The sequence below is a fragment of the Arvicola amphibius genome, chromosome 9, assembly GCF_903992535.2.
Source record: "Arvicola amphibius chromosome 9, mArvAmp1.2, whole genome shotgun sequence".
Taxonomy (NCBI): Eukaryota; Metazoa; Chordata; class Mammalia; order Rodentia; family Cricetidae; genus Arvicola; species Arvicola amphibius.
Genome location: NC_052055.2, coordinates 43,651,779 through 43,665,698, shown reverse-complemented (window position 1 = coordinate 43,665,698; position 13,920 = coordinate 43,651,779). Strand labels below are relative to the sequence as shown.

Below are 13,920 nucleotides of genomic sequence, written 5' to 3'. Positions count from 1 at the left end.
AAAAAGCAAGGATTCAACCACACAGCTGAGCAACTGGACTTGATGTTTAAACACCATAGTACATCAGTTGGACTTACTGACGTGGCTCAGCTCAATGCATGCGGTCCTACAAACCCACATGAAACTTTAAAGGATGCCCAAGGGGTATAGACAGGCACCTGGGAGTCCCTGGCAGCGAGGACCTGGCCAGGGGGAGGGGTGCACGCCTGGCTGTGCTGCAAACTAGTCCTTCAGAACCAGTACTCAGAGACAAAGATGTGCACATTGACGACATTCCGGTGGGAGACCACGCCCCCTACCACGTAGTTCATCTCCAGCCTCAGGACAGCATAAAATGGGCCCACGATGGGCCGCACTTGGCGCACGACACCTAGGGAGAGAGCAGAAGGCATGTTGTTGGATGTCAGCAGGCACAGAGCAATATACGAGTATCTGGGAAAGGCGTTCCCTCGGGAATTTCCAGACTAGAGGGGTAGCCCAAGGCAGATACTTAAATCGCCAGGGTAACCATCCCCTTCCACCTGGTCACTATGGGTTGCTTCCCATCACCGGGGACAGGTGACATTGAGCTCACTACCTCCTTTCTGCCACACACAGCTTGGAATGGGAAGGAAGCAGTGAGTCTGGGCTTTGGAGATCAGCAGGTCTGGGGCAGGACCTGCTCTCCTGTCCTAGTGAAGCCTGGCTTTCCTGCTCTACCACCATTTGTCTGACAGGGTTTCAAAGGCCCTAGAAAAGGCTTGGCATGGAGTCAAGGCCCAACATACCCTTCTCTCCTTACCTCTGAGATCTTAAAAGGGACCACTGGGAAGAAAAGAAAAGTAGTAGTTCACCGCTGGACACCTGAAGGTTAAAGGGGAGGGGGTTTCCTCAACCCGCTTCTCCAGGAAGAGCAATTCCAAGTTCCTACACGACAGGTCCTTGGACCTCATGCCGCACATAGTCCAGATACCGCAGCACATCATCTGCCAACACTGGTCCTCCCTCCAGATTGATTTACACACACACACACACACACACACACACACACACAATTTAAAAGTTCCAAAGTGAGCATAAAGCGTGTAGCACCACAGTCATGTATGGAGAAACAGCCACCAGCTGATTTCAGGCCGGTCTCTGTAAATGAGACTGCAGTGGGCTTGAGCACTGGGCAAGAGACAGCCTGCTTCAAGCCATCTGTGTCCAGTGGGCAGCAGAGGCCTGGGGAGAACTGAGGGTTGTGATGGCTTCTGTCACTATGGCTAGTTCCTGATTGGGACCCTCAAGTTCATGCCCAGAAGGAGGCACTGGACACAGCACCCTCCCCTTGGCATTCTGGGCTTCTGCTGCAGCGGCCAGGGTGGAATTATAGACTTCTCCGTAAGCAAACCTGGTTGTAGCTTGGGAAGAGGGCAGCACAGACCTCCAGGCAGTCTGCACCCTGTTCTCAACCCCACCATGGCCATTAGCATTGCACTCTTCCTCCTCTGAAGGCCTATACACAAATATGGCTCCTTTGAAAAGCTTATGGTTACGCTTTGCCTGCCAGTGGGCACCAATTCCCCCCTCCTGTGCCCCCTCCCTGGGCTGGGTCTGCCTGCCAGTTGGATGGGATCACAGTGCAGAGACTGCAATATTTGCAGCATGAATCTATGCATGACACTGTTCCTTTCACTAGGTCCCAGGCCAATGGGATGTCTCCCAGCCACTGTGACTTTAGCCATCAGAGAGAAGGAGTATCCTTACCACTCTGCCCATGGCTGAGAAGCTGCTGCTCAAAGAATAGCCTGATAGGCCAATGAGCCCGTGACCCATTACAGGATGTAAATATCCATAAGCTCAGATCAGATCCTGCTTCGTCACTATTAAGCAGTATTTAAATACATTTTTATAGGGACTAGAGAGATGGCTCAATGGTTAAGAGTGCGTACTGTTCTTACAGAGGACACAAGTTCAGTTCCCACCACCCACACTGGGTGGCTCACGACAGCCTACAACTCCAGCTTCAGAGGAACCAAAGCTTCTTGTGAACTTCTATATACATACCTACATGCAGACTTATGCATATACACATAATTTTTTAAATTAAAAAGTAAATATATATTACATAATACTGATATATTATGTCATTTATATATTTTGTTCAAAATATAATTTAGATGCAGATACATTGTTTGTTGCCTATAATGACATATGACATTTTACCATATAACATGAACACCATAAAATCTTATCTTTTTGTGGGAGTGGAGTTTACAACAGAGTCTCATGTAATCCAGGATGGCCTCAAACAAACTATGCAGTAGAGGATAACCCAAAACTCTTGATCCTCTGGACCCCATTTTTGGGGATTATAGGCATTTACCACCATGCCCAACTTGAATAAAATCTTTAATGATAAGGATCATGTTATAGTTACATGTTGGCAATAATATTTACATGTTGACAATATCTTTAATCTATATGTTGACATGCAAATTAATCTATCTTATTTGAGTGAGCATTCCTGGATACTCATGGGACTCTTCACAGAGTCCACAGTTCAGACACATAGTCACGTCTGGGTACGTGACAGGCACCTGACATCAGACAACATAAGAATGTGGAGAGGGGTTGGTCAGATGGCGAGGTGGGTACAGTGCTTGCCATACAAGCTCGATGACCTGAGTTTGATACCTGAAACCCCTGGTTAAAGGGGTGAACGGACTCCTGAGAGCTGTCTTCTGGGCATCCACATGTGTGTGGGCACACACATGCACTAAATAAAATGCGATTTTTAAAAAGAATGTAGAGAATGCAATGGTGATTGTGGACGGCGGGTCTGGGTCAGAGACAGTAAGAGAGGACTCACAGACGGGGCACAGGGGTTGAGTGTGGCCAACCTGGATGAGAGGAGCTGCTTAACTGCTCTGAGCCTCAGTTTCCTCCAGAAACCAACCGAACTGGGGGCATGGGCCTGCAATCTCTACTACTTGGGAAGGGAAAGCAGGAGGCTCTGTTCAAGGCCTCCTTGAGCTACAGTGTGAGTTCAAGGCCAGCTTGAGAACTTAGGAAGATCCTGTCTCAGAATAAAGTTTGCAGAAAATGTAGCTCAGTGGCAGAGTACTTCCCAGCAAGTGTGAAGGTTAGTCCCCAGCACCACACACACACACACACACACACACACACACACACACACACACACATTCACCAAAGCACATTCTGCCTCAGGGAAAGGCAGATTAGAGGCTTTCCCAGTGCCAGGTCTCATCACTGACATGAGTCACTTTCAGAGCCTGCAGTGGCTCAGGATCTTTGCATGTAACAAGATGACTAAGGGCAGCCAGGGATGCTGCCTGGGTTAAGAAAGAGCTTGTGTGGGTGCAGGCACAAGGAATGTGTCCCTTCCTGCTCGTCCAGAATCTTCTGTTTTCTGCCCCTTTGACCTGAAGTCTGTGGCACCTTCAAATAGCCACAGTCTCACTCAGACAAGAGCTATCTTTTCCCATTAGACCCCTCAGAGGGCCCAGCGACCTCCCTTTCTGCCCAGCCACCCATTCCCGCACTGCTGTCTTCAGAGAACAGGTATCCTCCATCTCACCAGGTCAGGGATGACCTTTGCCCTCTTGCTCTCACCTTGACTGAAACCAGGGCCACAGAGTGCTTCATGAGAGATGACATAAATAACCCAGCTGGTCACCAGTGCCTGGCACTCAGCAGATGCCAAATAAATGGCTGGTTCTGGTGCCAACTTTTTATTCATAGCTTCCTAACACCTGCCATTTTTTTCACCCACCCATCATCCATCTATGCATCTAATTATCCAGTAGTCAGGTGATCCATCCAGTGACCTACCCATCCATCCATCCATCCATCCGTCCGTCCGTCCGTCCGTCCATCCATCCATCCCACTGACCCACTCATCCATTTATCTAACCCATCTATCTCAATCGCTCTTCCAGTTATTCTTCCATCTACCCATCTGCCCAATAGCCGTCAATCTATGCAGGGAGACTAGAGGAAGTTTCTACGGAGATGCTGATACTTAAATTGGGTTGTGACAAGTAAGTAGGGGCCCAGAGAATGGGAAGGACCCGTGTTCTCAACTGTCATGCTCCACCTGCCCAGTTCAGGGGACGTTCCAGCTAGTTTCCAATTCAGGGCAGTGATTGCATAGTGCTCATGCCTACTCTACCATCCCCAGGGCTTAGGCAGGTACCTGGCAGGAGTTCATCCATAATCACTGAGGGAGATGAAGGAGAGTGGGAGGAAAGGAAAGGAAATCAGTTCTCGAGGCTACACTGTCTAAGAGTGCATCGCTGTATGACCTCATGGGTAGAACTTCATTTGTTTGTTTGTTTTGGAGACAGGGTTTCTCTGTGTAACCTTGGATGTCCTGGAACTCACTCTACACCAGCTTGGCCTTGAACTCAGAGATCCCCCCCTCCACCGCCGCCTCTGCCTCCCAAGGGATTGTGCTGGGATTACAGGTGTGTGCCACCACCATTCAGATAGCATTTCATTCTGTATGCTCTGCCTAAAATTCCTATAAATAATTTTTGAGAGCAAATAGTCCCTCCTTTTGTGGGCCCCATAGGTTATTGTGGGATATGTCACAAACTAAGAGTCATGAGTCCCATCCTGGGAGTCAGAAATGGACTTGTAAATTCTGGAGGGAGCCTAGAGTTTCTTCCTCTTATTCTGCTGGGTTCCGTTCCTTTCTGTCCCACAGTTCTATTGAGTTCAATTCCTTTCTGTCCCATGGTTCTATTGAGTTCAGTTCTTTTCTGTCCTACGGTCCTATCACCATCCCATGAGGTTCATTATCACCACCTTCTTCTTGTGCTTCTTGTTTCACACGATTCTATTCTGTATCTGCCCATTGCATTTGCTTTCTCCTAGCACACTAAGAAGGAGCTAGGCTCTCCCAGTGAAATACTCCCCTGCAATGCACAATGAGAGACCTTGGAGCAGCTAGCTCTAAATGGAATGTCTTTATTAACTCCCTCCCCTCAAGACTCAGGGATCTATGCAAAAGAGGAGGCAGAAAGATTGTGAGTCAGAGGCGGTGGATGACTCCAAGGAAACAGCGTCCTGTAGACACAACAGCCTGATGCACACACGAATTCACAGAGACTGTGACAGTGCACACACAACCTGCACAGAAGCAAACCAGAGAAAGTCCCAGCACTGAGGAGGGGGGAAGTGGCTATGAAGGCCCAACCCTACTCAACCTATTTGCAACTGATACCTGCTGGAAAAGGGAAAATCAGTTTTCTTCAACAGAAAATCCACTACATTCCAGGGCAGGCCTACATATGCTCAGGAATAGCTGGACAACACAAACGGACTCGATGTTTGTTGTGTGTACTCTTTTTGTTGTTGTTGTTGTTGTTATGGTTCGATTTCTTTTCTCAAAGAGACAGAACATGAAGCTGGGTGGGTAGGGAGGTGGGGGAGAGAATCTGGGAGGAGTTGGGGAACAGGAAAATAGATGATCAAAATATATTGTACAAAAACGTTTTGAATGAAAAACCTAAACACAAATATTTGCCCTGCAAGCATTTGGGATCTATGGAAGGCTTTGGCAAAGGGCGTATTTATCTGACTGACCAGAGTAGCAGCAAGTGGCCCACTTCCATCTAGCCTGACATGTCCATCCCATTTGGTGGGGTGTCCCCTCCTTTTCAAAGTTTCTGGAAAAAAATCAAAGAGGTGCTGGGTAGGTGGTTCACTTTGTAAAGTACTTGTCTTGCAATCAGGAGGACCTGGGTTAGAATCCCCAGAACCCATGTAAACAGCCAGGTGTGGCAACATACATCTGTAACCTAGTAATGGCAAGATAGGGGGCAGACAGGTGGATCCCTGGAGCTCGATGGCCAGCCAGTCTAGCTTACTGTGCAAAGAACCAGGCCAAAGTTTCTCCCTCAAAAAAAAAAAAAAAGATATAGGGTGCCTAAGGACCAACATGAAAGACTGCCCTCTGACATCCACATGTATACTGTGCATGCACACACTTGTACATCATGCATGCATACACCTGTATTCACATGTGTATACACACACACACACACACACACACACACTCGGGGAAGGGGGTGTGTGGCGCTGAGTTCAACAGCTTAAACCATCCAAATCCTCATCTTAGGCATTTCTGCTCCAGGTCCCAGGCGCTGTTGGTATTCCTCCTCAGCGTGTCTGCACCTCTTGGAGATATAATTAAGTCTGTTTTTCCCCATTGAAAAAAATGTAGCCCCCTGGGGCAGCTCACCTTCATGTCTCAACTCCACTATGTAACCTGAAGCTTACATTCTGGGATCCTTGCTCCTGAACACAAAGTACATAGGTCCAGTAGGGGAAGTCTGTCTCTTGGGGTTGGTAGTTTCAGAGCCCATCTGAGCTCCTTCCATGTAATGTATCCAGTTGTCTATCAACTGTTTGAAATGACATAAACTCATCTGAGCTCTCTGGCTTTTCGACATTTTGTCCCGATATCTGGAGTGAGTCATACCCTCTGCTTCCCGGGCTGGCTCTGTGTTAGTCGGTTGCATGACCTCATGCAAGGCCTCACTCATGGTCTAAGTTCAGCTTCTGACCTGAGAAGTGATGTGACTCGAACTGACAGAGTGCAATGGAGTGGACAGAGCTGCCGGCGACTTTCAGCGAACAAGATGAGTTCAGACACCGTGTGCAAGGCTATAGCGATGGAACAGACAGTGGCTTGAGTGGGGAAAGGATAGGTGACAGTCTGACAACTACATGTCATCACCATCCCCTTGCACAGTGTAAGAAACTATTCCGACCTGAAGCCATACTAGGGATAGGGTTCATTTTCCTCCCTAATGACCAGTCTCCTACTGCAGTGCAGAGCAAGGCCAAAGGCGGTTGGTCTCAGCTAGTCCTGCATGCCCAGCTCCTGGGGCTCCTCTGTGCCTGATTTACTCAATGAACGGCTGCCGAATGCAGGAGCCACACATTCAAGCACTGAGTATAACTTACAAAGTTGGAAATCGTCACCCACAGGTGGAAGTATTGGGAAAGAATGACCAACAGCCTAAAGCACTGACATTTCAGATGGGGACCACCTGGGAGGGAAAGGGCAATAACGAAGGGCTGGGCTCACTGTCTGACCTCTGTGGCCACTCCCCATCCCTCATCCACCCCACACACGTGTCAGACACCTGAAAAGAAGCAGTCACCAGATCTCAGCAAACCTCCCAGCATCAGGACCACAGGCTGGGACAGGCAGCCTGAGCCAAGGCATGGGGGGAAAGGCAAGGAAGGAGAGCTGTGGGCTCAGGTTGAGCACTCCTTCCCGGGACACCGGGACCAGAAGCAATGGGAACTTTGGGATGTTTGCAATACACATGTTCTGCTATATGACAGGGAAGGACCCCACACCCTAACATAAAGTTGATCTGGTTCATATTCGCCTTCTACACACAACCAGGCAGGCAATGCCCTTCAGAATGCTGCAGGTGAAACCAAGTCTCACCGTGTGGGATATTTATCCTATAGCCTTAGACACTCACCAAGTTTCAGGCTTTGATGCATTTTGGATTTGGGAGATTAAAGAATCCTTGACTTGAAACTACACAACTAAGGTGCAGATGGGTTGGAAAAGAGGCCACAAGGCGGGAGTGGGGAAGATCCCATGGGGCCATGCTGAATTTGGTCCCTACCACTGAGCAGTGAGGATGAACATTTATTCATGAGGAGGGAGGAGCCAAGAACAAAGCTCTGAGAGTAAGATGTCCCAAATTCCACCTAGCAGAGCCATGGATCCCAGTCCATGGTAGGACTGATCTCAAAGCTCAGCTGTTTGTCACCTCACGGTGTGACACAACACATGGATGCTTCCAGTGTGTACTACCTTGACCTGACTCAAAAAGAACTCCAGCAAATGGTTGGAGAGATGGCTCAGTAGTTAAGGACACTACTTGCTGCTCTTGCAAAGGGGAGGGATTTGGTTCCCAGAACCCATATGGTGGCTCAATCCATCAATAACTCTAGTGCCAAGATACCTAACACTCTCTTCTGACCCTTTCTTTCAAATACCAGGTATGAACACAGTGCACACACACACACACACACACACACACACATATATGTGTGTGTGTGTGTAGGCAAAACACTCAAACACATAATGTAAATTTTAAAAAATCATTCAGCAAACTCGGCAGAAGTTTCTGGAATTCTAGAGCCATCACACCAGGAATTAAGGCTGTGTCTGAACTCCCCACACCCTGCCTTTCCTGCCTGCCCGAGAAACCCCATAATGGCCGGAAAGGAAGGAGGACAGGTGTCTAGGCTGCATATTTAAAATACCAACTGTCACTCAGCATGTTTCAGCAAAACTCATCAGCCGTATTTTGGGATTATTATAAATGTACCCCGCCCCAAGTCTCCAGTGAGCAAAAGCAGATGCATCAAGCAGACACCTGCAGGCAGCCAAGTGGAGGAGGACAGCTCAGGGTGCAGCTGCCCCGGGGAGACATGAGGAGAGATGTGAAGGGGTCCAGCTTGGGTCTACACCTCCCCGACCCATGTCTGGGACAGGGAACCAGCATTTTCTGCAACACTGCCCCCCCCCCACGACAGCTCACACACCAAGCGCTGCTGGCTGTGGCTGGGACCAGTACTATCATCTTCTGTGGTCTGTCGGGGGCGGGGGAGGAACTAAAGCTCAGCTTGGCAGAGTGAGTCACTGAAGATCACAAGGCCAGGAAGACGCAAACCGAGACTTCAAGCAGAACCTGGACCGCTGCGCCTTCCCCCACGCCATGTGGCTTTTTAAAAAAAAGGGAAGGAAGGTTTTGGGCTCTAGGAAGATGTGCTGTCTGAAGCTCCTACATTATATTGAGTTGGTAAAGAAGTGTAATTGTGATAGGATGAGCAAGGCATTGTCTCCCCTTTTCCTGTGTCCCTGCCTCGACCCTAGTCTCTCCCACACACCTATCTGCAGTGCCCTTCAGCCTCAGACCCATACTCAACCACGCACAGATGGCCCCAAGTGCACAATCTGAACCCTAACCCATGCCCTCCTAAACCTCCCTCCTTTCTCTCTGTGGTGATCAGTCTTCACACTCGATGTACCTGATTTAGAATCACCTAGGAGACTCGAGGAGCCCATGGCTAGGTTTCCCAGAGGACTGACTGGGATGGGGCGGGGCCATCCATGGGAGAGGGACGGAGAAAGGTCGCTGAGTACTGGCATTCCTTGCCCACCCCTGCTTCCTTGCAGCCATGGTTTCAGCTAATCCACCATGATGACCCATGCCCTGGAGAACTTTGGGCTGAAAGGAACCCTCTTTGTTTCTCTCAGGTGATTTGTTAGAATGACAAGAAAATGCTATTCCTAAACCCTGCCCAGCCTCCCAGAGCGAGGGACTTGGAGCTGTTCTTAGCTGACACTGAGCGCCTTCATCTGGGGGTCACTCATTACCAAAGTTCTCTTATTACCAGAGATTTCTCCTCCATACAGGACCCAGGGCCGGGGCCCATCGTTTCCACTTGGGCTTGCAGCCCCTCATCCTCACCTTCTAGAAGGCAAGTCCAATAAGGTCCTCCAGTGTTCTGGACACCTGATGAGTGCGAGGGCCTGGCACCTCCTAGGAGGTGTGTGTGTGTGTTCAAAATCAAAGCGGAGGCAAAATGAGCGTTGCACCAATCACCCCCTTGTCAGCGAGGAGAAAGTCACACAAACCCTTACCTGCTGCAACTTGTTCCCGGACCCTCCCATCCCTGCTGTTACTTTCTGGCTGTGGCCCAACTTTCCAAAAAGTGCTTTCAGGACTACAGACCCAGGAACTAGTGGTCCCTCCAGTGTGTCTGTCCTGACTTCATAGAAACTGCCTTATGCAGGTCAGTAAGGCCTCAATATTGCCAACCATAACCGTGAATCCTTAGTCTTCACCTAGCCTGGTCTCAGCAGTACAGCTTAGCAGCCCTGCCTGGGTTCCAGGCTCTTCCCCTGTCACTGCTGCCAGCCACTCCTTGTCTCTGAGACCTCTGACTACCTTGGCTTGTATCCATTCTGGGCCTTTCTGTCATTCCTCTTTCCATGCATGAGCTCACCCACTCTTTTGTTGTTGTTGTTTGTTTTGTTTTGGAGACAGGGCTTCTCTGTGGAGCCCTGCCTATCCTGGAACTAGCTATGTAGACCAGGTTGGCCCCGGACTCACAGAGATCCACCTGCCTCTTTCTCCTGAGTACTGGGATTAAAGGCGTGCACCACCACTGCCTGGCAAGCTCATCCAGTCTTGAGGCCCTAACTAGTATGCCTTCTGGAAGGATCCAGCCCATGGTTCCAGCCACATCTCTGAGGTGTTTTTTGTGGTTGTTGTTTGTTTGTTTTAAATTTTCCCCACTCCGCTTCCTTCCTCCACTCTCCCCCTATCTGGGGGTGTCTGACAAGCCCCTTAAACTCAAGGACTGAATGAAAGGTTGATAACCATACACTCCCCTGTCACCACTCTGGCTATGTATCTTACAGCTGTTCAGAACCAAATACCCGCCACCAAACACAGGTCCCCTTCTGACCTGTCAGCAAATGTGACCTGCCTTTCCAATCATATTCCTATCTGTCCACACCCTATCCTTCCTACTGGACCCCCATGGTTAGAGCCACCATCACCTTGGCCTCCTGGAGGATAGTGGCAGCCACCTCAGGAGGCACCTAGAGAAACCTCTCTACCGGTCAGCTTTCTGCATCGCTTAGTGGAAATCCATGGCAAGACCTCCCTGTGGCTTCGAGATCCCATCTCCACTCCTTCTCTGCTCTAGTTGCTGCTTAGCACAGTAAGCGCACCTGCCTCGGGGCTTTGTGCTTGCTGTTCCCTCAGCCCTCCTCCAGCTTGCCTAAGGCTCATTTCCTAGACTTCCCAGGTTTTTGCCAGTGTCCCCAGTATCCTGATTAGGAGTGGTATATCCTCCCTGCCCCCATGCCACCTCTCCTCCCCCTCTCTCACACCGGACTGTATCACACTGCTCGTTGCTTGCCACTGGGATAAAAAGTGCACAATGCAGGGGGCACATCTGTCCCTCCGTCTGCTTTGTTCCTAATTGTGTCCCAGAGAACGGCCTGAGGTGTGTCGTAAAGACAAATAGTTTACTAAGACAAAAGGAGATGAATGCTGTGCTTGAAGTCCAAGAGAGGAGAGAGGATGTTTTGGGGGGTGGGCATGGCTGAAGTGAGCACAACAGGCTGGGGGTGTCAGGGGGCAGATCTGGGTGCATCATGGCAGCCTGGAGCCTGGCTTCCAGCTAGGTGCTGCTTAACTCCGCAGTGATAAAGGCAGACAGACTGTCCCTTCTGTTCTATTGTGAGGAGAGGAGCAGGAGGGAGCAGAGCTGGGCTGCAGATATCTCTCCAGCCAAGCAGCAGGGAGAGACAAAGTTGACACCGGCTATTGGCAGGGAGGCAGCCATCCAGTGGGCCTCCGGTTCTACCGCGAGGGGGGGGAGGCTGAGCTCTTTGACCACAGCAGGCAAGTATACTCCTCAAAAGGATGCTTCCTGCGCTCTGCAGTGCAGCCAGGTCAGGGTATGACAAGGCAATGGTCATATGACAATGCTGTCTGGGAAGCAGCTGCAGGGCAGGAGGCCTGGTCAACAGCAGCCATGAGTGCAGGACGGGTCAGGTGAGCAGGGCAGTATCTCACATTCAGGGTTCCCAGGGCTCACATCTGACATTGTTTGGAGACTATACAGGAGTTCTTTCTCTGAACCGTGCTTACAAAGCCCATCTGTAGCCCTGCCTGCTGGCTCCTCTGTCACTCACCTATGGGCATAATGGGGTCTCCCCCTGGGATGCGTAAGGGGATCATATATAGCTCTTCTGCCACCTCTGGTCCTTTTTATGCTCTCAGATGCTCAAGACCTGAGCCTTTCATCTTTTCAGAAGGACATGCCTGCAGTTCACAGTCCCTGGGTCCTTAGGCACATGTTTACAGGGACCAAGTGAGCATAAAGGATGAACTCCCCAGACATTTGCCAGGCCAGTCCTCAGGTCTAATCTTAATGATCACCATTGTCCATGAGTGAGGAAAGTATCATACTGGTCAGTCTCTCTTAGGGACCTGGACAGTTCCACCCACACAGTTTCAACTGCCTGGCTCTTGTGACTGGGTAACGGCATATGTGGTGCTTAGCTTGGGTGGGATATCCCATCATATCTGTTCCTCTTTTGGGGTGGTGGCTGCAAGGGCTGCTGGCCACCAGCTAAGTTAGGCTATGGGCCTAAGGCTGAGTCCCAGAGCTGCCCCAGCAGGGAAGGCAACACTGTCACAACTGGGTGAGGGCTCAGGCCGCAGCAGGATTCCAGGGGTCACCTGGAGCTACCTGGGCAAGGTCAGGGACTCGGGCTGTTGCTTATGGCCCTTTAGAATCCCTTCAGTAGACCCCTAGCAGAGGTCATGGCCTCATTGAGATCTCCCAGTTCCCCCATGCCTGTGGGTTGGGGGTGTGTATGTCTCATGGGTGGAGACCTTTGGGCTTCTGTGTCTGTGACAGTAGGGGTAGGCCATCTCCTATGGTGCTTCGAGAGTCCTTAGGCCGTCGGGAACATCTCATCTTTGCACTATGGGGCCCCAACACAGGGAGCACAAAAAGTGTCTGTCCTTTCCTTACCCTTCTGACTGGTCCCCTTTGCGAGATACACTCCCCCCATCCCCCGCCCTACCTGCACCTCCTGCCAGCCTCGTGGCAGAGTCAAGCCCCGGCCCATCCCAGACTGAGGAGGAGGCTGGGCCTCTCACCCGGGAAGCAAGTTGGCTGCTGGCCAGGGTGTGGCCCCGGGTGACAGGGCTGTGCCTCGCGGAGAAGAGAAGGCGCCTAATCCCTGGGATTTGCCGTGAAAGCCAGGACAGGGTCAATCACTCGTCACTGGGCAGGGATGGCTGTGCTGTTGTTTTAGTTGGAGCTTCTGAATGTCGTTTGCAGTGCCCACTGATCCCAGGCCAAACCTGCCAAATTGGATTTCAGGGCAGGGTCAGTCTCTCATATTTAACCCCTTAGGAGGGAATGGTTTAAAGAGGCAGTTCACATCCTTCTAGCTGGACCAGTGATGATGACTGGACCCTAAAGAGTTAGGCAAGCAAGACTTTAAGTCTCGACTCGGTTCTTCTGGCTAAGTTAAGAAGGGTGAACTAGGTCAGTGTCTTCATCCACAAGTCCCTATTCTGGGGCCATTGTGTGCAGCTGTACAGGTGCATATCGCCTATAGATTAAGCTAGAAATGACATCCCTAGGGTTTTGTAAGAGCGCAACACGTTCAACTGCCCATGGCTGTCTTGTCACATACTACTCTCACCCTCTTGAGATATGCAGCCAGCTCCAGAAGAACAGGTACTTTCAGCTATGGCAACGCGATGGATGCATGCTAGGGAAGCTGCCAGGCAGCATTCTGAAGGCAGGAGAGCGACTTGCATATGTAGCTGCTTCCCAGGGATCAGTGCAGGGCCTGGCACAGGGTAGGGTCACGCCTCTGCTTTCGGCATGAGTGAGAGAACCCAAGACCGGCAGGACATGGGAGGCATGTCTCACCGGCCCAGGGTATCGGACATGCCTGTTAAACAGTTCCCAGGCAGCGAAGTGAATTGGAGCGAACAGTCTTGCCCTGCCCCATGAAACCCTTGGGTATTGCCACCTAATGGTGCTCTGAGTTCTCACCAGAGAGGTCCAAACTGCTTCTTCCAAGGGGCTCATTTTTCTTAGCGGCCCATGCAGGCAGACTGCTTTAACCTTGTGTTTAAATACACACAACACCTTGATCTTTATGGTCCCATAAGGGTAGGAACTACTTGAAGAGAACGGAGAAGAGGTCCAGAGAGGTTGTGTGATCAGCACGAAGCTACAAAACTAGAAGCAGAGATCTACAAATCAAGCCCAGAACCGGGTTTCTCTATAGCTTTGGAGCCTGTCCTGGAACTAGTTCTTGTAGACCAGGCTGGTCTCGAA

The 13,920-nt window shown here is 50.4% G+C and overlaps 1 protein-coding gene across 1 annotated transcript in view; it reads right to left on the bottom strand.

Annotated features, from left to right (window-relative positions):
• Positions 1 to 230: 230 nt before the first annotated feature.
• Fbln1 (fibulin 1) overlaps positions 231 to 13,920 on the bottom strand; it is a 79,111-nt gene continuing 65,421 nt past the window's right edge. Inside the window, exon 17 of the mRNA XM_038343170.1 lies at positions 231 to 370. Within this exon, the coding sequence (XP_038199098.1) occupies positions 231 to 370 (140 nt within the window). The remainder of the gene's footprint in view (positions 371 to 13,920) is intronic.